At 36.7% G+C, this 24,510-nt stretch overlaps 1 protein-coding gene across 1 annotated transcript in view; it reads right to left on the bottom strand.

Moving 5' to 3' along the window:
• The window catches only part of FGF10 (fibroblast growth factor 10), an 88,086-nt gene that overhangs the window by 2,665 nt on the left and 60,911 nt on the right, over window positions 1-24,510 (bottom strand). The window contains exon 3 of the mRNA XM_032212750.1: window positions 3,254-3,357. Within this exon, the coding sequence (XP_032068641.1) occupies window positions 3,254-3,357 (104 nt within the window). The remainder of the gene's footprint in view (window positions 1-3,253; window positions 3,358-24,510) is intronic.

Raw genomic sequence — 24,510 nt, 5'->3', positions numbered from 1 at the left:
CTTGCTTGATAAACATATGTGACAAACAAGCAGGGCACATGTTAGAATAAGATAATTTGCCTAGCCACTGAGTTTCAAGTATTAGTGGTATAGCATACATTCTCACTGTGCTGCTGAAACAGCAGCAGCATCAATGTGTCAAAGAAGTTCAAAGTAAAATGTGTGCAAACTCATGGCGCATCTGCCTGGAATGTACAGGCGGCATTTCATAGATCTAGCATTTCTAAGTGACATGCAGAGAGAGAGAGAGAGAGAGAGAGAGAGAGAGAGAGAGAGAGAGAGACAGAGACAGAGACAGAGACAGAGACAGAGATAGAGAGACAGAGACAGAGAGACAGAGACAGAGACAGAGAGACAGAGACAGAGACAGAGAGAGAGAGAGAGAGAGAGAGACAGAGACACAGAGAGACACAGAGAGACAGAGACAGAGACAGAGAGAGAGACAGAGAGAGAGAGACAGATAGAGAGAGACAGATAGACAGAGAGAGACAGAGACATACATCAAAGGTGAATCCCAAAGTGTGGTCCTTGAATAACAAATAAGGATATGCTTTTATTTCTATAATGAAGAAACACCACTAATCTCTTTCTCCCTCTCCACATATTTTATGCTCTCTTTTTAGCATGCACAATAAACATACTAAGCCATGGAGATTCTTAAGCCACCTTTAAAAGTATACAAGTTAAAACTCTTCAAAAACAGTGTGATTACTCTTCTCTAATCAATTACTCAACTTGAAGCTCACTTTTATCATAGGATTTGATATCCATTTAGACTCTACATTCATTAAAATTGTGCTTTATACATTTTCAAATAATTGGGAATTTGGAAATTAGGAATAGAAGTGGCTATTGATTATGGAAGGAACATTTTGACATATTCTATTACAAGATGGAAGAACTGAGAAGGAAAAAAAGAAGGGTTTTAAAGTCATTCAGATAACTCTCTACTAGCAATTCTCCACTATAAGTGAAATAGCATATAGAATTAGTGAAGTGATTGACTTGTGAGGTGACTCAGTAAAGGATAAATCAAATACAAATTTAATTTCTCTAAAACATTAAACACTTTTAAATTATGCTAAAGAGTACAGTCCTGAAATGCCCAAGGTGGCGCAGTGGTTAGGGTGCAGTACTGCAGGCCACTTCAGCTGACTGTTATCTGCAGTTCAGCGGTTCTAATCTCACCGGCTCAAGGTTGACTCAGCCTTCCATCCTTCTGAGGTGGGTAAAATGAGGACCCGGACTATGGGGGGCGATAAGCTGACTCTGTAAACCGCTTAGAGAGGGCTGAAAGCCCTATGAAGCGGTATATAAGTCTAACTACTATTGCTATTGCTATTTGATTTCCTATATTTCAGAATCTGATTCACACTATCTCTCCCAGTTATGCATTATTATATGGATGATGGAGATTTGGTCAATTTCAAGTAAAATTTCATTCCTTGTAATACTAATTAAAATCTCCCCTAGCCTGGCTCTGAAATATATTTCAGAACTTTTGGGAATTGATTCAATTATCTAGGAAACAAGTTCTACCATGTATGCATGGATTTAAAACAGATTTAATTTCATTATTCCAAAGTAGGTTTTTTTTTTTTTTGCTATTATTGTTTTCATCTCTAGAAATAGCATCTCTATCTTCCTTGTCAGGAGAAAATATGACAAATATTAGAAATATTGTATTTTTATCATAAATACTATTGTATTTATCATGAATACTAGTGCCTAAACTCTTTAAAAAAAAAAAAGCTGTGCTGAAAAATAATTAAATAAAAAATTATTGAGGCAATTTTGTGTATCCATCAGCTTGTAAAAGCCAAAGACCTCTATCATAACTCTCTGTAACTACCCTAGAAAGTCTTAGTAGGAATCTTAACTTTCGCAGAAATCTTACTGACATAATTATGGATTTTATACAGAATATTGCGTAAACCAGAGCCCTAAGTAGGAAAGTAGTTTACAAATTAACACAGTATTTTGATTTAAATGCTAGACAATCATAGCCGATGAGATCAGAGTGGATCTAAGCATACATGATGACCTCTGAAAAAACCCGAATATTTTTAGCAGAATTTCCTTGTTTGGTTGTGGGAAAAGAATAATTAAATCTCTGGTAAATTTATACAAACACTAGGGGAATGCGGTGCCATTTCAAGGATGATATTTTTGATTGCTATATATGGGAGCTTGGACAGTTATGAGACACAATCTTCCTTCTAGAACTTCAGTGTAGTCAACTAAAAAGTGGCAACTGTGGAACAGAAAAATGGCTGCTGCCAGGTTCGGTTTAAAGTTGACAACCAGATTAATCTATTACATGTATTGTTTTACTTATAAAATTATGTTGCGCTGTTTATCACTCCCAGAAAGAATTGCTGAAGTGGTTTAACTAGTACATCAAACTAAAGAAATTACTTTCAAAGAAAAACCGAACCTCCTTTAGAAATTGTAGAAATTCTGTAACCAAGTTGCTGAATAAATGAATCCCTATTTTTGTGATGGCGCATTGACCAGAGTCTTTTCAAATGGCTCAAAACTGAATCACTACAATGCTAAAAATTATTTTAAATGAACATGAAACATTATTTTTCTTTGAATGTAAATTAAAATTAAATCAAAGGAAATAAATTACCTATTATTTATTAGAAGATTTATATATGTGACATAGCTACCCATCCAAATGAAAATTGTTTTTCTTAGAATATTCAATCACTACAAATAAATTCAGATTTAACTGTAGAGAGCCACCTCCTTCATGCCTTTTAAAATTGCCAAAATCTAATGGATAGTCAAATCTTAAGAAACTTGGAAATCTCACCGCCAATATTTTATATGATGAAGTTTTTTGGGGTGAGGTTAAGAAAAGTCAAGATGGTAGACACAACCACATGATCGAAGCCTCATCCCTTTTTAATATATATCTCATGCATACAAAACAACTTCAACATGTAATTTTATTGTTCGCTTATCCTCTGCGATGTCCATCTAATTTGATGTCATGTGAGAATTCAGAAATCTTGCAAGACTTCATGCAAGATCACCAAAGTTTCTATAATATTGAATGATCTTGAGAGATTTCATTTTTATAAAAAATAATTTTGGAGTTCCTCAGACTCACCAGGTGGATGTTGTTGACTAATGCAGCAACAAATCAATTTCACGTGCACAGAATTCCACCACTGGTGTGCGTGTGTGTATGTGTAAAAAACAAACAGAAGAAGCTAGATACGAGAAAGTGAAATGTACTTACAGATCCATAGACTTTGCCATTTTTATTCATGGCAAGATAATAATTGCTGTTAATGGATTTAACAGCCACCACTCCAATTTCCACAGATGTTATTTCCAATATGCCTACAATACAAGAACAGATAAAAGAAATCAGATAAGCACAGATCATGATCTTTGGAGCTAACAAAGAAAAGATTGCGGAAAACCAAGATAAACTTTTTTTTGTACAATATGATCAAAAACTAATCAAATCCTTTTAACCTCCAAAACATCCAGGCAATGAGCCCCAGAAACTATTATGGCATGGATTTACATGAACATTGTTTTAATTATCATCTTTCCTTTCCTCTCTCTGCCTTTCAAACTCTTTAACTAGTGAAACAGCTCAACTCTTCTTAGCACAGATTTTCACTGAAATTTATCAAGAGAGACATCTAAACCACAATATTGAATTAAATTTATAGCATATGTCAATAGAATAGCAAATTCATTGTGATAGGCAGAAAACAGTGGTAAGCCCTTTATTCCTTATAGGATATTTAGATAAAATTAAACATCTTGGCTGCACCTTATGTTTTTTGCAAGTATAATTTAGAATATGGCTGAGTTAAATCTGATTGTCTTGTCCTCTTAAATACCATAAAACTCCTTATTGCGTTTTCAGTAAAATGTGTTTACCTCTTTTTTCTATAGTTTCCTCTCTGTGGACCATGGATGTCTTTGGCTCTTTCTCTATTCCCCCTGTCTCACTAAACTAGGTAAGTAATATTATTTTTATTTTATTATAATATTAACAACTTAAGTTCAAATCTTGGCCAGGTGATATATTTCAAATTGTTTATATACCCATACCCGCTACTTCTTCTAACATGACAGCATGCTGTATATTTTGATTTATCATATAGTTTGTGCAATTTTGTTTTGTTATATTAGCCGGACATTGACTGCAATAAATGTTTAACTGAAAAGGCAGATTGAGTCTGCTTCCCCGTCTACTGAATGCATCATTATAAGCAGATATCCTGAAAATTATTGTCCTAAGAGTACATAATATATTTGGTGGTTGAGGTTTATACATACTGTTTCACTGGCATCTGCCAGTCATATTCAAAAAGTAGGTGAGGAGAGCTCAGAGAAATGGACTTTTGAATAATTTTAATGGAATGTAAATCACATCAATTATATTCAGTTAAATGAATTACTCTCTATTCATACTGAAAACTACAATTCAATGCCAACTTTGGGAGATTCTTCAGGCCCCTCCCAAATTTACTGGGGGCCAAGTATAGCAGATTAACCTGTCCAATCTAAGTACCTACAGGTATATCATTTATTTAGCTCATAAAGGCTGTATCTGTCAATCATGGTGGAAATCAAGAGATTCAGGCAGGTCAAATGAATATAAGGATTTATTGCAAGCTTAAGGTTTCTACAAGAATCTGAACTATTAACAGTCAAGGGAAATTAGTGGGAGTTAATAAGAAATTCAAGGTGGGATGGACTTAGATCTCTTGTGGGCACAGAGGAACTCATGACTGATGATGTGTTTGACTCCCTTCCTCAGGCTCAGCCTGATCATCTCCTACAAACTATTTGAATTGTTGTGTGAAATAGCTTAATATCTCAAACCAGGGTTTTAGCAATGTAGGGTTAATCTACATTGGTGATACAAGTAAAAAATAAGCATATTGTGAGTACATCTGGATGAATCTTTGTACAGTTGTATAAATGGAGCTGAGGCAAATGTTTAAGTGGCACAAGTAGGGCCATGAAAAATATATTAAACAAACAAACAAACAAACAAATAAATAAGTCATTGTCGCTCTGACCCCTACAACATGCTTAACTGGATCACTGGAAGGTTTATTGACATAGTTAAATTTAGCTTTAAAGAGATCCAGTCTTAGGTAGGGCGGAAATAATTTTCCTCTTAGTCTTTCTTGAAAACTGTTCCTTTGGGGGTAACTATCATTGAACTCTATTGAGATTGAAATGAAGTGATGAGCAATGTTGGTTTGGTTTTTCACCCTTTCAATGGCCATACAGGGGAATGAAAAACAAGTACAACATACAACTACAACTGAGTCCAACAATTCCATTACTAAGCAAGGCGGTTGCTGAGTGAATTTTACCTCCATTTTATGATCTTTCTTCATACAGTTGTTAAGAAAATCACTGCAGTTGTTAAGTTTGTAACACCCAGTTGTTAAGCGAATCTGACTTCCCCATTGATTTGGCATGTCACTAAAGCTGAACATGTGACATGACCCTGAGAGACTGCAACTGTCATAAATACCTGCCAGTTGCCAAGCACCTGAATTTTGATCACCTGACCACAGGGATGCTGCAACGGTCGTAAACGTGAAAAAAATCATAAATCACTTTTTTCAGTGCCATTATAACTTCAAATGGTCACTAAACAAATGATTGTAAGTTATGGACTACTTGTGGAAATGGAAGGTAAATGAGACCACACAGAGATCTTTCAGATGTGCTGCAGATTAAAATTGCTCCACCTTGGATTTTGTTTTCTTAAATATTTTTAGTTCTGGTGCAGGAACAGAAGGTAAATGTAGGAGAAAGAGATATTAGATATGAGAAAGACAAGCAGTTGGAGAAAAAAATGCCAAAAATGACCATTGGTACTCAACCTCTTCTCTTTCCAACTATACATGCATAATGGGAAATGTAGTGATGGAAGAGACTATAGAGTATGTAATGACAACACGTGTCTTTCATTTAGTAATACATAATACAACATTTTGAGGTTCAGGATTGTCTATATCTAATTTCAGAATATACAAGTCAAAAGTGCTTTGACTTGTGCTTTGTCTGTTGTATAAATCTGGAAATGTGTTGGAGCTATTATTATTGTACAGCAGGGGTGCTTAGATCTGGTCCACAGGCCATCCTGGAAACAGCGAAGGACTGGCCCGTAGTGTCTCTGCCCCTTACATGAGTGACATCAAGCTGGCCATGGCCAACCTGGCCATGCCCACACCAGCCCCCGAGGTCAAGCACAACCCTGATGCGGCCCTCAATGGAATCTTGTTTGATACCCCTCTTGTACAGTATTAATTGTGTGCAATTCAGTCATAGTAATTAGTATAGAAATTAATTCTAATATCACTTACTTCTTCAGTTACATTCATTCAGGGTCCAGTAATATATTACCCCAATATTGTAATACAATGAGAAGCAAAGGAAATAAACAAAAATCAAACAGATTTTTGTTTTCAGTAACATTTTGTGTAGCTTTCATAATGACAACAGATGTGGGATGCAGTTCTCTTCTCAATAATAAATCATCCATTTTGTCAGACATAAGCAATTAATGCAATCCACATGAATGAGGCCAGGCAAAACAATTTTCTTTTCCCTTCTGACACAAGATTGTGAAATCTTTATCATGCCTAGCATCTGATTAGTCTACCATATTTAATAGGCTACAATATAAGCAATAAAACGCTCCTAAATAATGATCTCTCTGCTCCAAAATTTTACTGGTCATCTAATGTGACATTGTCAGTCCAAAGCAACATTTGAGCTCCTTGTTTTCTGTCCTGTTGGAACCAGCTCTGAGTCTGGGACAATTCCCCCCCCCTTTAAAAATATAATCAGAAATGATATAGTAGTACAAGCTTCTCCTATAACAGTTTCTATACTATCTTCCAACTTGATAATGGCAACAGATGTATCTGGCCGCATTTTTTTCAATTCCCATAGTTGCCTTTCAGATGGAAAGAACTGAAAGGTATTCATGCACATGTGATCTTTTGATGTTCTGTAGTAACTGATACTCAATGACAGATTGTCCCTGGATGTGAAAGTCCCATGATCCACTTAAAGATGCATTGTTCATGAAATTTTCTTCTTTAAGTCTACTTAAACTAATGATCATTTCCACATCTGGTGACAGTGAACTCCAGTAAGAAATCATGGGCAATATTTTATTTTGTCCAATAATTGTTGACCATTAAATTCTTGGAAAAAGGGCAAAATATGGAAGGGAGAACAAAATAAATAGAATCTGCTCTAAGTTTTCCAGTTGGAATCAATTGGAACTATTTTTTCCCCAGAAAGGATCTCATGCAAAATCAACTGTAAAGCTAATACTTTCTTCTCCTGGAAATGCCACATTTATGCTGATACTTCAAGGTTCATGGCTTGTAGAGTGCATCCTATGTTAAAGTCTTACAGACTGCCTGGTGTCATTTGATTTCTGACTCATAATGATTGTAGTAACTGTAATTCCAGCATTAAAACAAGGAGGGGAAAATAGTCCTGTCCACCTTAATCTATCTTTGTTTAGCAAGAGGGATAAAATGGCCAGTTTGATGATTTCCACTGAGAACCTCTGTTGCAATCCAAGCAATACAGCTTTCTTTTCATCAAAGAGTATTTATGTCTCACTGCAGCTTGAACTGGCTCATTTTCCCTTTTTTGTGATCAATATTCTGCAGCTTGTCAGACAGCAATAGGGAACATAGACAATTATTTCATAAGGACATGTTTGTTTGCTGTGGCCTCTGTAGTAATGCCAGACTGAATTAATTCCTTGTTGCATTAACATTTTCATGGAATTGTATTAGTTTATGCGCCAATGGTCTAATTTTTTTTATCTTATTTTGCTTATAAGGATTGCAACACTTTATAATATACTGCAATTCTATTGACTAGTAAGTATCAGTTTGCAGCCCTAGTCATCTGTTCAACTTTTGAGCTGGATTAACATGTTCAACTATGAAACTGGCAACTATCGCAGTTCAAAATGATCCAGAAACTTATTTTGTTTTGACCCAATATTTAACCAATGTAGAGCTTCCTAATACATTGAATCAGAATAAAATAATATCTAGTTGGATTATTTCATATATTCATATATTTATATTTAGGAAGTTCCGATCAGAATTCATGTTATGACCCTGGTGCCACCCAGTGAAAGAAAATTTGGATTTTCCTCCCCTTTATTTGTCTAACTCAAGCTAGACAGAATAATGAGAATTTTGATTGAACTTGGCTGAATTCTCAATTTTGTTATGTAAAAGATGAATTGGAATTGATTTTCATATCCTCAGGTGATCTCAACCCCTAAAATCCAATTCTTGGGATCTGGTTTCCATTTGTTAATTTGTTATCCTATAAATCTGTTATCCTGCAAAGGCAGCAAAGTGGCAAAAACAAAAGCAAAAAAAAAAGTGGAAAAACTGGCGTTGGGTTGTTGTTCAGAGTTGCAAATTATACACATTCCATTGCTAGACTACATCTGATTTCTAGATGAAGTGGTAAGAAAGCAGTAAATCAGGAAAACTTATTGACACCATGTTTTTTGAGACCATCTGTGGACAATTTTTAACAGATACAAAGCTGGTTGTCACATTAAGCATGTATGTTGGTGCATAAAAAAACCACACACAGACACATGCATACATACATACATATGTATATATCCCCATGTAATGACATGGTTCTATTTTGTAAACAAGCACAGTGGGTAGATTGGTGAAAATCCGATGTGTTTCTTCCTATATTGAAATATTTATCAAAACCTAGAAAAACACAGGGAATATTTAAAATATGTTCCGTCTCTTCAAGGGCAATAGCATAATCTAATATTCTACTATCTTAATCTAAAAACCTCGTTTAGTGTAATTTTCCTTATGAATATTTCCAGATGTACAATGGAACAAACAGAGAAATTTGAAAGAATCTTGAACTTGCTTAATTCGAATGACGAGATGTCTGAAATATTTTTTGCTGCTTCTAGAAGGCTCTCAACCAGAATGACATGTGGGACGACTATGAGACTAGGTACTCCTGGTGTCAAATCTTTTCACAGTTTTGAAGCAGAAAAGAACACTTCCTGCTAATCTAAAACCTTGACAGTTTTTTGTGCATAAAATGAGTTTCCCCATTGTACCCTGTCCTGAATTTCTTGGGATTTATCATAATTGTGATAAACAAGCAAAATATTCTGGTGAACAGCTAAAAAGTGGAAATGGGAGCATATATTTCCCTAGTCCATTATGTGTCAATTTTACAAATGTGGACCAAACATAATCTTTACTGTTCACTCATGAATTAGATGTTTTGAATACTTACTTGATAGTTTGGTATCTTCTTGTTTGACTAAGTACATAAATCAGCAAGGAGGAAAAACTTAATATAAGTTTTGACATGAACTAGCCTGGTTGCATTAAGATAGTGTTTTCCCTTTATTTTGTGAAGGAATGTTTCTATGGCTCAAGACGTATAAGAAGATTGAGTTAATTACAAAAAAACCCCCACCTTTAATGCCTCAAAGTATTTATTTCTGAAAGATGTTACCAGATGACTTTACTGTTAACATCAAATTCAAAAGTGCTTTTTCATCTGAACTTTGCTTTTCCCTTGAAGATGTTTCACTTCTCATTGAAGTAGCTTCATCAGCTCTAACTGAAAAGTGGAAGATGAAAAAATATACTGGTATATTCAGTGGTCAGTTGCCAATTTTTTTTACTATGGTTTGGAGACGCCACCTCATGTGCTCAGGTGCAACACTTCTGTGTATGCGCATAAGCGTCTGGGCGGGTGAGTGGAGCCTCCCACCGTAGCTACTACTGGTTCGCCTGATCTGGGCCTAACCAGGAACAACCTACTTCTGGCTATATTCCTTGCAGTCATCTGCTCGTTAGCATTCTTTCTGAAAAAGCCCTTTTGGAACAACTATGATCTGAATGACTGGGAATCTTGATAGACAGTTAACAGCAAAGGGAAAAAAAGCAAGAAAATACCCTTGATGTTTCTAAGTAGTAGTTCATGAACAATTTAAGCTTGTACTATCTTAAGCTTGTACATTTTGAAGTCCACATATTAATTGTTTTAAGGCAAATACGTTATTTTCTCTCTCCTTTTTTAACATTAAAAATGGCAACAATTATGGCTAATTCTACTTGCCCACATCCACTATAAAAGTAGGTTTCTCAGTATTGGAACCATTTCCAACTTATGTTAGTTAGAAATGTTTTAAATATCAAAATGAGATATGTTCTGTAGACATTGCAAGTGCTTACTTTATAGATATATCACTCTGACCCATATTTTACAGAACAAGCAAATATCCTAGCTAAACTCAACTGTTCCTTTGTACTTAGAGCAAATTCTTTTTATGGAAAATGGCAAGATAACTGAAGAATGTTTGCCGCATATATTATCTGTGATTTTATACATTGTTTCCACATTTCTTTATATTCGTATTAAACAAGGTGAAAGAAACCAAACAGACTTATAGAAAATCACAAGCTATGGTAGAAGTCTGGTTAGTTCTTATTAAGACAAAATAGTCTTAATAAGTTAGATACTACTAGTTAGTACTTAATAAGTTAGATAGTACTTACTACTAATAATAGTTAGATAATATTAGTTCTTAGGATCAGCCACTTAGCACTGTTGATTGTAATACTATTCATTATCTTCCAGTCCCTAAATTTATCTTTAAAAAAAAAATTAAACACTTGGAATGAACAGAAGATTATTGAGTTTTGCGCATTTCACTAAATGTGCCTGGAATCTCATTGACAGATATATATAAATGCCCAAATATCATATTAAATGAATATGAATAAACTTGGGGAAGGAATGCTTTGCTTTGATTGCAGAATTGTTTGCTTAGAAAATATTCACAGATTGTTGACTTCTGATGAGGATCTGTATGAGAGCTAGCTGTAGGCTTCAGATTTCCAAATATGCCCATGGAAATAACTGTAATAGCAAGACCAAGAGCACTTAGACTTATATACCGCTTCATAGTGCTTTTACAGCCCTCTCTAAACTGTTTACAGAGTCAGCATATTGCCCCCAACAATCTGGGTCCTCATTTTACCCACCTCGGAAGGATGGAAGGCTGAGTCAACCTTGAGCAGGTGAGATTTAAATTGCTGAACTGCAGCTAGCAGTCGGCTGAAGTAGCCTGCAGTACTGCACTCTAGCCACTGCGCCACCTTGGCATATAGAATATTCTGTATGCACATTCTCAGCCTCTGTGACCCAACAAATGTTCAACTTCAAATAATATTGGCGGCCTTTACACGATGTGCACTAACTAACTCCGTATAATGTTTCTAACTGGGCATTAATTTAATCATAAGCATCAAATAATCTACCTTTGAAGTGGAATATATACTTTCCAACATGTCTAAAGTCTACATAGTGTAGCAGATAGTGCTTTTGTGCACTGAAATTTGAAACTTCTGCTTGCTTATGGAACCTAGCCATAACAGGTATGGATTTCCAAACAATTTCTCCCAATCTGATACTCAGAGGAAGGGCTCTGTATCTGTAGGGTTGGGTTTTTTTTGCCTTTTCTGTTTTATTTATTTTATTTATATAACATATAAAAATTTGAATTCCATCAAATAGTGTATTGTTTGGGTACAATTGTTTGTCCTTAACAGTAAGCATTAGTCCAGTGTTTCTCAACCTTGGCAACTTGAAGATGTCTGGACTTCAACTCCCAGAATTCCCCAGCCGGCTGGGGAATTCTGGGAGTTGAAGTCTGGACATCTTCAAGTTGCCAAGGTTGAGAAACACTGCATTAGTCTATCCATTTCTGCACATTTTAATATTTTCTTAATTATATTCTAATCTGTCGGGATCTCATCCATTGTTGTGCTGTAGCTGTAGTTTTTGTTTGTTGAAAGCTCTTGATAGTCTTCCTTGGCTTCCCCTACTTGGAATGTGTGAATCTGTGTAAATCTGATTCTTTTTACTTTTTGGCTTGAAGGACAAAATTTTGCTTCAGAAGGAATATGTTCAGATTTTGACATGTGTTTTCTGGTTTGTTTAGGGAGAAAGAATTTAAAACACACAGACACACAACCCTTACCTTTGAAAATAAATGGGATGGCCAGCCCCTTGACATTTTTTGTAATAAAAATGCCCTATAGTGTTTTTTTAAGCATGTATACTAGCTTGACCTGAGTTATATGCTAAAATATGTACTTTTTAAACTTTTGTTATAGAGTTCACATTTCACAATATCATACAAAAGTTGTATCAAAGTGAAGACAAATTTCCATGAATAGAAGAGATAGAATTTATGTGAGTTGCACCTGAGCTCCCTTGGTTGGGCTGCTATGTTGGGGGAACAAGCTTTGGTAGATCAATAGGCATTACACAGATTGCAGGATTGCCAAACTTCCGGCCTGCAGGCCAGATGTGTCACTTCCTGGCCAAGCCTTTACCCGGTTTAATGAAGGGGGAAAAAAAGTCATGATACATCATGTGATGATGCCATGATGATGCAAGTTTGACACCCCTGCCCCTCAGTCATGTGTACTTGGATTAAAAAAAGGAGTGAAAGAAGCATGGAGGAAGGCAGAATTTTTTGTTATAAACAGGAATTCAATGAAGGTCTGACTCTGCTTTAAGAAAACAGAATATGTCCTCATCTGGAGCATAATGGGGCCAGGTAAGAGTTTCTATCAACGAGAAAAATCCACAAGCTCTGCAGAGCTTCATGTTTTCTTAATTTCAACCACAGATGACATGGTGGCCGTTCTCAGTTCTGGAATTGATTCTAGAGCAGGATATCTGGAAACAGTATCATACTCGCCTGTTTGCCCATTTGAGTTTGCAAGGATGCTTCTCATTCTCTTGGAGATTTAGATTGAAGCTTGCAGGTGATAATCTCCTGAAAACATTGTAATTTCTCGTCTATCTCATTTATTTGCTAAGGCTGAAAATTCAGATCTGTTAGGTGTTATCCTTTTAATTGTCAATAACTTTGCTATAGTATCTTTTAACATAAACTGTTACGTTTTCAGAATGAGGCATGAGAAACAGAAGACATAATCAAACTTAACTGAAGAATATATTTTCTTCTTTGGTAGTAAAAAAGCAGGGCATATTAAGGCTTAAAATGAAATGAGCATTGTGCGAGTCCTTCACAGTTACTCTCATGGGTGGGTTTCTTTGAATACATGAGTGAATATTTTCTAAGGGATTTGTCCAGTAACATTAGTTCATCCCAACTGGAATTTATAGGAAAATGACAGAATGTTATCTTCAGTTGGAACAGTGTTACAAGTTGAGAAGAACGTATTTTTGAACCAATTTTCCATTCTTTTTTTTTGGGGGGGGGGGGTGTTTGTTTTTTGTGGTTTGCTTTATTTTGTTTTCCTTTACTTGGTAATGAAAATATTAATGTGGTATATAACCAATGAAATCTGATTTTGTTAAAAATAATAGTGTATGCCAGTGTCATCACCTGAAGAATTATATTCATCTCATGAATATTAGGACATGTCTGTACAGAAATCACTTTGAAGTCTGTTTCAAACTGATTGATGTTTCCTTTTAAAATATCTGGAAATTACAGTTTGCTTATAATGCTGTGAATTGTCTGTTAAAGTCCTCTAACTCCTAGTTCTAACACAGAACTAGTTTCTCTGGTTTAGTCACCCTTTTTAAAGTTTTTTTTTTTTGACACCAGTCTAGTCAAAAATATGAGAAAGTGCCACCTAGTGTACAATGCTGTATATGCTCAAACCAGTAATGCTTTAATGTGCTTTTCTCTCAATGTTTCTCAATCAAGGAGCAACTTCAATTGGACTAGAAAGCAAGATATAGCAATGTATCTTCTGTGCCCTATTACTGTAAGTTCTACTATCTTTTGTTTAGTATTTGTAAAACAATGTAGCACTGTCCTTGGTAAGATGGAAGAGAGCAATGGACCATTAAGGAAAGACGAAATAGCAATTCAAGTCCTGAAAAAGTAGAACACATGAGAAAGAAACTCAAAATAACACCTATCTTGATTTTGCTTGGTATAAAATATGGCAGATCGAAACTTGGACAATTTTCAAGATCCTGTTATTCTACCCTACAACAATAAAGAACATTCCTGGAATTCTATTTCTTGATATTACCTAATTCAACCCATAATAGTAAAACACAGACCAGAAGAGAAGCTACTTCCAAGTCAGAATCAATAATAGAGTGTTAGCTAAACTAATAACCTGACTGAGGTTACTTATGTTTCAGCTGCAACTTTTATCCCTTGTTCCTTGGCTAAGCATAATTCAGCAAATTTGACATAGGTTTATATATGTAGTAAAAGGATCTCCCATCTACGGTATATACATCCATGGCTACCACTAATGTTTCTAACTCTGAATTGTTTTCCTCCCTTCTCATCTTAATCCTGAAAGAATTGTAAACATAAGCAAGCTTAGCCCACCATTTATATTCTGGTCATTATACTGCTCATAAATTCCTGAAATCCTCCTTATAAGTCGTTCATTTGGTGGTTAATGTAGCTAAATAGTAATTCAGTTAGAGTCCGACCAGAAACTTTCTTTTCCTCCCTTCTTTCAAAGCAACTGGGTGACAAGCACCACTGATAAAGCAGCTGTTGCATTAAGTCAAAAGACAGGCGAAGATTTGAGAAGATACAGGTTTCCCTGTAGCAGAGCTACTTCAGGGAGGCCTTGTTATCAGCTCTCTTAGATCACTACATACAGTACTTCGTCAAAACTCCTGTTATCTCTCCAGATGGTCACCTACCATTAAATATCTTAGGAACTCTGAAACATTGAGAATTGGAGACTCTTTAGTTGGTTAATTTTGCATTAACAATGCTTTGACTGTTTCTCACCAAAATGTTGGATGCTGCAAAAATCATTCTATACCTCTGAGTGATCATTAAGATCTTGCATATGTTAACTGCAAATAGAATTGCATTTGCACAACAATGGAAAGATGATGAGATCCCATCTGAAGGGAATGTGATAAAAAAATTAGACTGCTCAGTAATGGATAGATTAACACTTACTATTAAGGAGAAAGAAGAAACGGAATACTTTTTGATATGGGACATATTTTATCAATGGCTAAATAATAGAAGTTGGAAAGAAGGAGATACCACTGGAGGAGAAGGTAAAGAGGAGAGTTGTTAAAGAAGATGATGTTAAATGTTAAATATCAATGTTACAATATTATAATGTTATTATATTATTAATATGATGGTGAGGAATGTACAATATGATTAATTAAGCACAATTGTACCCAGAACACACACTGTTTGATGAAAATTGGATATTATATAAATAAAACAAATAAAACTTGAAAAAACAACAGATCCTGCATGGATTAAACCATAATAAATAAATAAATAAATATTGTGTATTTTTTTTAAAGACTTCTGCAGGATGGAACAATCTTTGTCATTTGTGGATTGCTGTTGCTAGAAAAGACCAGAATGTATACTCTTTCCCCAATTTTAATGCCTTACAAAGACTAACACACTTTTGCTACTTTTTAAAAAAAAAATCAGTTTTGATGCTAAAAGATTCTTATACCAAAAGAATAATTAAAATTGCTACCAGTCACCAAAATGATGAATATCAGATTCTGGAAATCTTTTATTAGTTCGGGTTACTGTTATCATATGCTACGTGTCTAACTGAACATGTGAGACACACTAGGCAACTTTGAATTTTTCTACAACCTCAGCTGGAATATTCAATTATAAGATATAGAAATGATGATTGAGTGCAATACTCCATATAGCCATGTAAATATATTTTTCATTATTAGTTTACCATACAATATTTGCATATAATTCTGGGTAATGCTCTAAATCTAAATAGGAATGTGCAAACATGAAGAATATCATTCATAAATTTAATAGATCAGTAAACAAGAAGCTGTCTCTAACTCCACAGCATTATAGTGTGAGAGAAGGTACATTGATAAAATTGCACCTTGATAAAAATGTCATTTGATTTTCAGTTCTGATGTGTTATCTGTATCTTGATATCCTTATAGCAACTTTGAATGGTACTTTTTTTGACCTCCCTGTGTAACCTCATTCAAAGCAACTCAAGGCTATCTCTCTTGTCTACCTATGTTAACAGTTGTCCTTAATTCAAGCCTGCCTCATTTTATGCATTTTTAACAAGACCCTCCATCAGCAAAAAGATTACAATTCACTGAAGGCTAAGATGATGACTAGCATTTGCTGCAATGAAGTATTTTTTTTAACTAAGATATGTATGTTGTTTATTTAGACAAAATGCTACTCCACACGTAATAAATCATGTATGGTATAAATATAACTTTTATATGAACCATGAAAATAAAAATAATTGTATAATAAAATTTGCTTTATTGAGATATTCACTTTATTGCCATGGTCTGAGACCAAACCTGCAATATCTCCCAGGTATGCCTACATTGCACAGATCTGGAACATGCCTTTTACAGTGTTTTTATCTTTGAATACTCAATATTCTCCTCGTTGCCTGGATTATGCTGCCTGTCTCTCTGGAGAGAGCACTTTAACATTCTCTCCATTGTAATAACAATAGGTACCATTTCCTTAAACATTCTTTCAACACTTCATTAAAAAAAAAACAACCACCAGAAAGTAAAGTCTTAGCTTTTCTGAGAACTCTGGAGGATGAACATGGGAAGCCCCCAATAGTTCTTCAGCTCTTAATACACACAAATTGATCCTGAAATTGTGTGACTCTAATGACATGGAGTCAGGTAAGGACCTGCCATTCCATTTCTGTAGAGTTGAATGCAAGGATTGGTGAATGTATTTTCAAATTTGGCCAACAGTTCAAAGCCCTCTTGTGGAGGACATAGCTCAGTGATGGCTAACCTTTTCCGGACCAAGTGCCCAAAGTGTGCGCGTGCCCGAACCCCCAAAATTCAATGCACACATGACCCACATGCATGCACCCCATCCCTGCGCATGTGCACATGCCCCACACCCCACACATGCGCACATTCCCCCTGCATGTGTACATGCCTCATGCATGTGTCCCCCTATGCACGCACCCACATCCACATGCGCCCTCCCTCCGTGCATGTGTGGCAGAGACCCGAAGACCAAGTGGCCAATGGGAAGTGAGCGCACATGTGCAGCAGAGCTAAGCTGGGGTGACATACTGCGTGCCCACAGAGAGGGTGCTGCATGCCATCTCTAGCATGCCTGCCATAGGTTCACCATCATGGACATAGCTCCTTAAAATGTAAAGAAAAACTTCTTCATAAAATAATAAGAGGCAATAACCCATAGATATAATAGAAACAACTACACCAGATTTCAGCGAACAGAAGAAACAGGATAAAGATAGAGAAACCCTGGGAGAAGACAAAACCCTAATGCACACCAGGGATGTCAAAGGGTCTGCCCCTTCTCGCCATCTAGCTCCCTTTGCTTGATGGAGACATCTGAAACTGGCACGCTAAAGATGACTAATGAGTTCAGACAGACGCAACACAGAAGAGGTATTCTCATGTTTTGATTAAGCCTGTTATTTCTGTTCCCTCTGTTAAATGTACACTTTCCCCATATAGTCATTAGGTTTTTGGCACAGATCCCAAGAATTTAACACAGCCTAATTATCGCCTATTAAAGTTTTCTGTCTTTTCTGACCTCTGTGGCTGAAATGAAAATGCATCCATAATAATGAAGAGCCATGAAAGCAGTTATTATTGGTAATGTAAATTTAATAAGTTTGAGCTAATCAGCCATTTTCTTTCATTGCTTTGGATTAAGGTAAAGGTTTCCCTCACACGTATGTGGTAGTCGTTCCCAACTCTAAGGGGCGGTGCTCATCTCCATTTCAAAGCTGAAGAGCCAGCACTGTCCGAAAACGTTCTCCATGGTCCTGTGACCGGCATGACTAATTGCCAAAAGTGCATGGAATGCTGTTACCTTCCCACCAAAGGTGGTCCCTATTTTTCTACTTGCATTTTTACACGCTTTCAAACTGCTAGGTGGGCAGAAGCTGTGACAAGTAACAGGAGCTCACTCCGTTATGCGGTGCTAGGGATTCGAACCACTGAACTGCCAACCGTTCTGATCAACAAACTCAGTGTCTTAGCCACTCAGCCACTGCGTCCCTTGCTTTGGATTAGGCCATTCATTTTGTAGATTTAAATCAGCCCTGCAAGGTAGACCAGCCAAGGAAACTAAAATCCTGTAGGTCAATAGTATTTTTATTGTAAAGATATAGTAATAGAATCTTGCAAGTCTGGGTGCATTTCTCCTTTCCCTTGCTTTGTCTTCCTCAAAACAAGGGAATGTCTTGTCTGAGATGTTTTCAAAGGTTACATTTCTGCCTCAGATTCAGGTTTCTTTTATCTAAACATTGTCTTTGTAGTGGCCCTTTACCCCCCTGTAAGCCCTTCCTCTTCACTTCCTTTTCCAATTTCTAATATGAAGTGGTGCATTGGATAATCCTAAGGCATCATTACACTTTGATGTGATGTTTCATGATCCTATTCAATTAAAATTCTGCTTCAAACCAAGAGGAAGAGAATGGATCAGCCCAGCTCAGATTCCTTACATCTCAAAAAATCACATTTGCTCATTGTAACTGATCTTCAAAAAAGAAAAGGTCCATGGAATGATTTTTTTCTTATAATCTAGCTCAAAATATAACTTATCTCAGTACTAAACAATAGTGTGGTCACCTTTCTTTGACATTTGCCAGACTTTCTTCATAACTATTGCCTTTCTAAACATAATTTAAATTAAAAATAAATCAGATGTATCATGCTAGGAAGCACAGTGCCAATCTCTCACATTACTATTATTTCCAAAAATGCTTCTGTGCTCAGCAGGCGTCCCCTCCAAAAAAGATCTTGATTTTTATCTACTTCACCATAAAAAACAGACAAAATTAATCTTTGTCTGGATAATTATAGACCTACTGGAGACTGTCACCAGGAAGCCCGCGTGAAAGCAAAATCTATGATGGCGTCCACAAAAATGATTTCTAAATTCCAATTATATTCACCAATTCCAAAAGTTTGCCTGCCCCTGGGATAGTTTACATGCCAACATCTGCCTTTCTCTGCACACCCCAAAAACACATTTCAAGAATGATTTATTTTTTTAACACAGTAGTCATGAAGATCTTTAAGAATGATAGTTTCTTTTAAAAGTTGGCAGTTGCCAATCTTAGTAGCTGCCAACGCAGTCAGTCTTTATAAAACACCAGCCAAATGGCATGAACCCTTCATATGTTTGTCCTTTGAGGTATAAGGTCATTGAAATTGTTGGTCGTAGTTGTTACTACTACTACTACTACTACTACTACTACTACTACTACTACTACTACAGGCATATAGTAAAGGAGAGCAGCCAGGTCATATCCAGGTATTTTTTGAAAGAAACTGAAATGACTATAATTCAGAATTCCACAGATCATGGCAAACCATCAGAATATTCAAGTCTTGTTTATGACAAGAAGGAAACGTTCTGGAATCGAGAAGATACAAGTACAATGAGATTTTCCAAATTCATTTACTTTTGGCAGGAAAACGACTACAGGGTCTCCATAAACCATACAGGACCAACAACTAATTCTTGTTTCTTTTTTTCCCCACTGCCCAACATGTGGCTTATGTTACCAGGCATACAAGTTCCAACCTTTCATCTGAAGCCATGCTAAGGTGAAAGCTTGTCAGGCCCATTCTTTAATTAGGCCTGACTTAAAATTTACCTAAGTTAGACCAACGCAGATAGAAAGTCAGGTTCTGTTAGGCGTGCCACCTTTCACTTTTCCACACATCTGGGAAATATTCAGTTCAAGATCATAACCTTGAGGTTTGGCATTAACTGCCTAGAGAGAACAAAACACTAAGATATCGCCAACAACTTGCCTTTGACTGTGAAAATTGGAAGCATATTCCGGATGTAAACACCGGTGTGCCATTAATATTGCTGGTAATCATTAAAGTCTGTGATTTTTATTATAGGAGAATAAAGCAAAGTTGACATTCTTATTCATGTCTGGTTAAAGCAAGGTTTATTTGAAAGTGCACGTATGCATACAAAAGGGTGGGGACTGAAATATGACATTTTCAAACGGCGGGAGGAAACAACTGCTAGAATTTGGAAAACAAGGTCATTAAAATGTAATCCTGAATATGAGAAAAGTGAAATGATATAAGAAATGAGTGTTTACAGGATGGGGGGGGGGGAGTCAGAACAAATACAAGAGATCACATTGCAATGGAAAGCATTTTCCCAGATCCTCATTTTTAAAATTATTTTATGGGCTTTACAGATTGTTCCAGTTAAAATGGACTCTGAGCTGTGCACAAGCCCCACTTCACAGGAAAATAATAATAATAATAATCACACAAATCAAAACAAAGCAGAACACATGAAACGGAGCAATGGGGCAACAGCACACCAGCACTCCCATGTTAGTTCCTTGAGTTTAGCTCCACAAATGTGGCCTGCCCTCCTTATAACGATCTGTAAAAAAGTATCTCTGGATACTGTAAGACAAATGCCACCTCTGCTAGTGAAAAAAATAAGTGACAGTGAGAAGCACAATGAAGGCTGGAAATATCACAGAATACAGATCAATGCCTCTTTGAGGATCTGATGCTAGGTAGCCCAATGAGGAGTAAATCAGATCATATCTCAATTATATATGAAACAGCAGCAATCAGGGCCACCAAAATAGCAATAGCAATAGCACTTAGACTTAGATATTGCTTCACAGTGGTTTACAGCCCACTCTAAGCAGTTTACAGAGTCAGCATCTGCCCCCAACAATCTGGGTCCTCATTTTACCCACCTCAGAAGGATGGAAGGCTGAGTCAACCTTGAGCCCGATGATATTCGAACTGCCAAATTGCAGGCAGCCGGCAGTCAGCAGAAGTAGCCTGCAGTACTGCATTCTAACCACTGCACCACCGTGACTATTTCATGAAAATAGCTTCATGTTGACACCCCAAACATGTATTTATTGAAAGTTATCAATCAACAACTTTCTAAGTGAGGAAGTTCTCAGGTTGGGTGCCAATGCTGAAAAGACTCTGCTACAAGCCCTTGCAGCTTTTAAAAGAATGGCGGGCTTTTGCCTTATTTTAAGAGCGAAGAGAGAATGACTGGCCCACAATCACCCTGCTGGCTTCATGCCTCAGGAAAGGTTTTAATTTATGATCTCAGTTTCTAGTCCAGATCCTTTAATCATCATAGGTAGTCCTCAACATATGACCGTTCATTTAAAGATGGTTCAAAGTTATGACCTCCTCAGAAAAAGCAATTTACAATCTGCCCTTGTACTTATATCAATTGCACTGTCTCCATAGTCATGGGAGAGCAGTTGGGCACTTGGCAACCAGCTTGCATTTATGACCAGTTGCAACAGCCCGCAGTCATGTGATTACAATTTGGCGACTTTTGCAGCCAGTTTCCCAAAAAAAGCATTACAGGTAATCCTTGACTTACGTCCACAATTGACTCTAAAATTTCTGTTGTTAAGTGAGACACTTGGGAAGTGAGTTTTGTCTCATTTTACAACCTTTCCTGTCATGGTTCTTAAGCGAATCATGGCAGTTGATAAGTGAGAAATTTGTTTGTTAAGTGAATCTGGCTTCCCTACTGACTTTGCTTGTCAGAAGGTCACAAAAGGAAATCACGTGTCTCTGGGACACAGCAACGGTAACATAAAAACCAGTTGCCCAGCATCTGAATTTTGATCACGTCATCAAGGGGTTACTGCGGAGATCCTGACTGTGGAAAACAGCCATAAGTCACTTTTTTCAGTGGCGTTGTAATTTTGAACAGTCACTAAATGAAGTGTTGTAAGTCAAAGACTACCTGCAATTGGGGAAGCTGTATTTGCTTAACAACCATGTGATTTGCTTAACAACACATGATGGTTCACTTTACGATTGCCCCTACTTATGATAGAAATTCCAGGCCTTATTGTGGTTATAAGTTGAGGACTACTCAAACACCAATCTGGCTCTCATTTTTCTGCTTCAGAAAGGGAGAAGAATGGTCCTCTTCTTTCTCAGTGAACAGGTTTTATGAGAGGAAATGGTCCTTCAGGTGTTTGAGCACTCAGTCAAAAGGACAGTTCTGCATTGGAGGAAGATTTTGCCTACTGGAAAATCTCTGTTCTAAGATGAGCTAGAAGCACAATTTCTGTTCTAAGGTGAGCTAAAAGGTAAAGGGTTCCCCTCGCACATATGTGCTAGCCATTCCAGACTCTAGGAAGCGGTGCTCATCTCTGTTTCAAAGCCGAAGAGCCAGCGCTGTCCGAAGACGTCTCTGTGGTTACGTGGCCAGCATGACTGAACGCCGAAGGCGCACGGGACACTGTTACCTTCCCACCAAAGTGGTTCCTATTTTTCTACTTGCATTTTTACATGCTTTCTAACTGCTAGGTTGGCAGGAACTGGGACAAGTCACAGGAGCTCACTTGGTTATGCAGCAGCAGGGATTCAAACTGCGAACTGCCAACCTTTCTGATCAACAAGCTCAGTGTCTTAGCCACTGAGCCACCACGCCCTAGAGTAGGTAGAAGGTACAATTTACATTTCTCACAATGCTTCATTGTACTTAAAACTCTTCTGAGATATCGCAGGGAATCAAAAAGAAGTTTCATATCCTTGGTGAGCTAGATTAATTGTTTAGCTGTTGGTCCCAAAACGGCACATGCTAACATTGCCATTTAAAAGCTATCGAGCTGTAGTTTGTGTTAGGCTTGGACATGAAGAGGAAATCAATGCAGCAGTGCTAACAAGAGTCAAACATTCCCAAGAGCATAGTACAGAGGGCAGGTTTAACTCAGATCAGAGGTCCACATATGGTTGACACATTGTTATAATCTATGTGGCCACGAAACTGACTTGTGGGTTGTTGTTTTTTTGAGACTTAGGTATCCTGGTCTTGAAAATGGAATGATTTGGAATGGAGAAATTTTTGATTTTTAACTGACTCTTCCAGCCCCAAGAACACATGGATTTTAGACTATTTTCCACATAAAAATATTTCTTTTGGAACTTCAGCCCTTCTCCATTAAAAGAGGGCAACCTAGGCCCCATTGTGAAAAACAAGAGATATTTGGAAGCTACAATTTAAAAATCAGTTATTTATGAACTGCCTATGTGTAGAATTGTAGCCAAGGAAGACAGCAATGTTGTATTTAATGGATGTGCATTTCTGAAACAGAAGATTTTTCTGCCTCCTCATTCTCCCATAAACAAACCTCAGACAAATACTTTTATTAGAATGGCAAATGGCTTTCCAGAACAGACAACATGTAACATCAGAAGAAGAAGAAGAAAAGACAAAGGGACACAAATTCATGTAACTTGTATATCATTTACAAAATAATTTAAAGCCTCAGAAGACCACGAAGTATATGGAATATTCCAACCACTTTTAAAGTTAATTTGATTTTAGGGGCTTGAGAATTGAATTCTGGTGGTAACAGTTACCCTAGCATTTGTGAATGCCATACTGCTGATCTCTAGAATACACAATTTAGGGGAGGGAAAGACTTTAGAAATATGTTTCATTGTAGTGTAGAAAATTGTGATCAGGTGAGGTGTTCTGGATATTGATGAATGAGGTAAATATAATTAAATCAGGGTTTCTCAACCCTGGCAACTTTAAGACACACTCACAATATTCCCCAGCCAGCATAAAGCATGGCTGGCTGAGAATTCTGGGAATTGAAATCGCATGCCTTAATGTTGCCAAGGTTGAGAGAATCTGCTTTAAAGAAGGAATTAAATGGTTGACCTACCAATTTAAAATCCCTTTTCTTTATTTTAGATTTTTCTAACCTGCCTTTCTTTTTTTTACAAAGAACACAAGACAGAAAATGTATCTAATATTTATTCCTCCTCTTATTTTCCTCACAACAGTGTGGAAAGTGAGTTGGGCTGAGGAAGAAACTGGTCCAAAGTCACCCAGTTGGCTTCCATGCCTAAGGCAGGATTAGAATTCACAGCCTCCTAGTTTCTAGCCTAGACCAAACTAGCTCTTTCACACAGCTTACTTTTTAAAATAGTTACTTGGTCTCAAGGAGTTCTAGTTTCAAATATGGCTTCATAAAAGTCATGCCAGCTTCTAGGAGCAGAACACCTTAGATAATCATTTTCACTCTCTAAATTAAATTTTTGAAGCCTTCATGCCGGCACAGCTAACTGCAAACTCTCAAGCATGAAATGTTATTTGTTTGTGGTGGGGAGGATTATTTTACGCATGTCTCAGGAAAGTCACCATATTAACGAGTGAAAACAGCATAAAAAACAGGAGTACCAGAATTTCTGTGCTCTAGGAAATTGCATGTGTCTATCAGGCACAATTCTACTTATTGTTGTCCCTTCTTCTGAGATAAACTGAGCCATAACAATAATACTTAGACTTATATACTGCTTCACAGTGCTTTTACAGCCCTCTATAAATGGTTTACAGAGTCAGTGTATTGCCCCCAACAATCTGGGTGCTCATTTTAC

This window comes from Thamnophis elegans, chromosome 3, assembly GCF_009769535.1.
Source record: "Thamnophis elegans isolate rThaEle1 chromosome 3, rThaEle1.pri, whole genome shotgun sequence".
Lineage (NCBI taxonomy): Eukaryota > Metazoa > Chordata > Lepidosauria > Squamata > Colubridae > Thamnophis > Thamnophis elegans.
The sequence above is the reverse complement of the archived record's forward strand: the minus strand, read 5'-3'. Positions and strand labels throughout refer to the sequence as shown.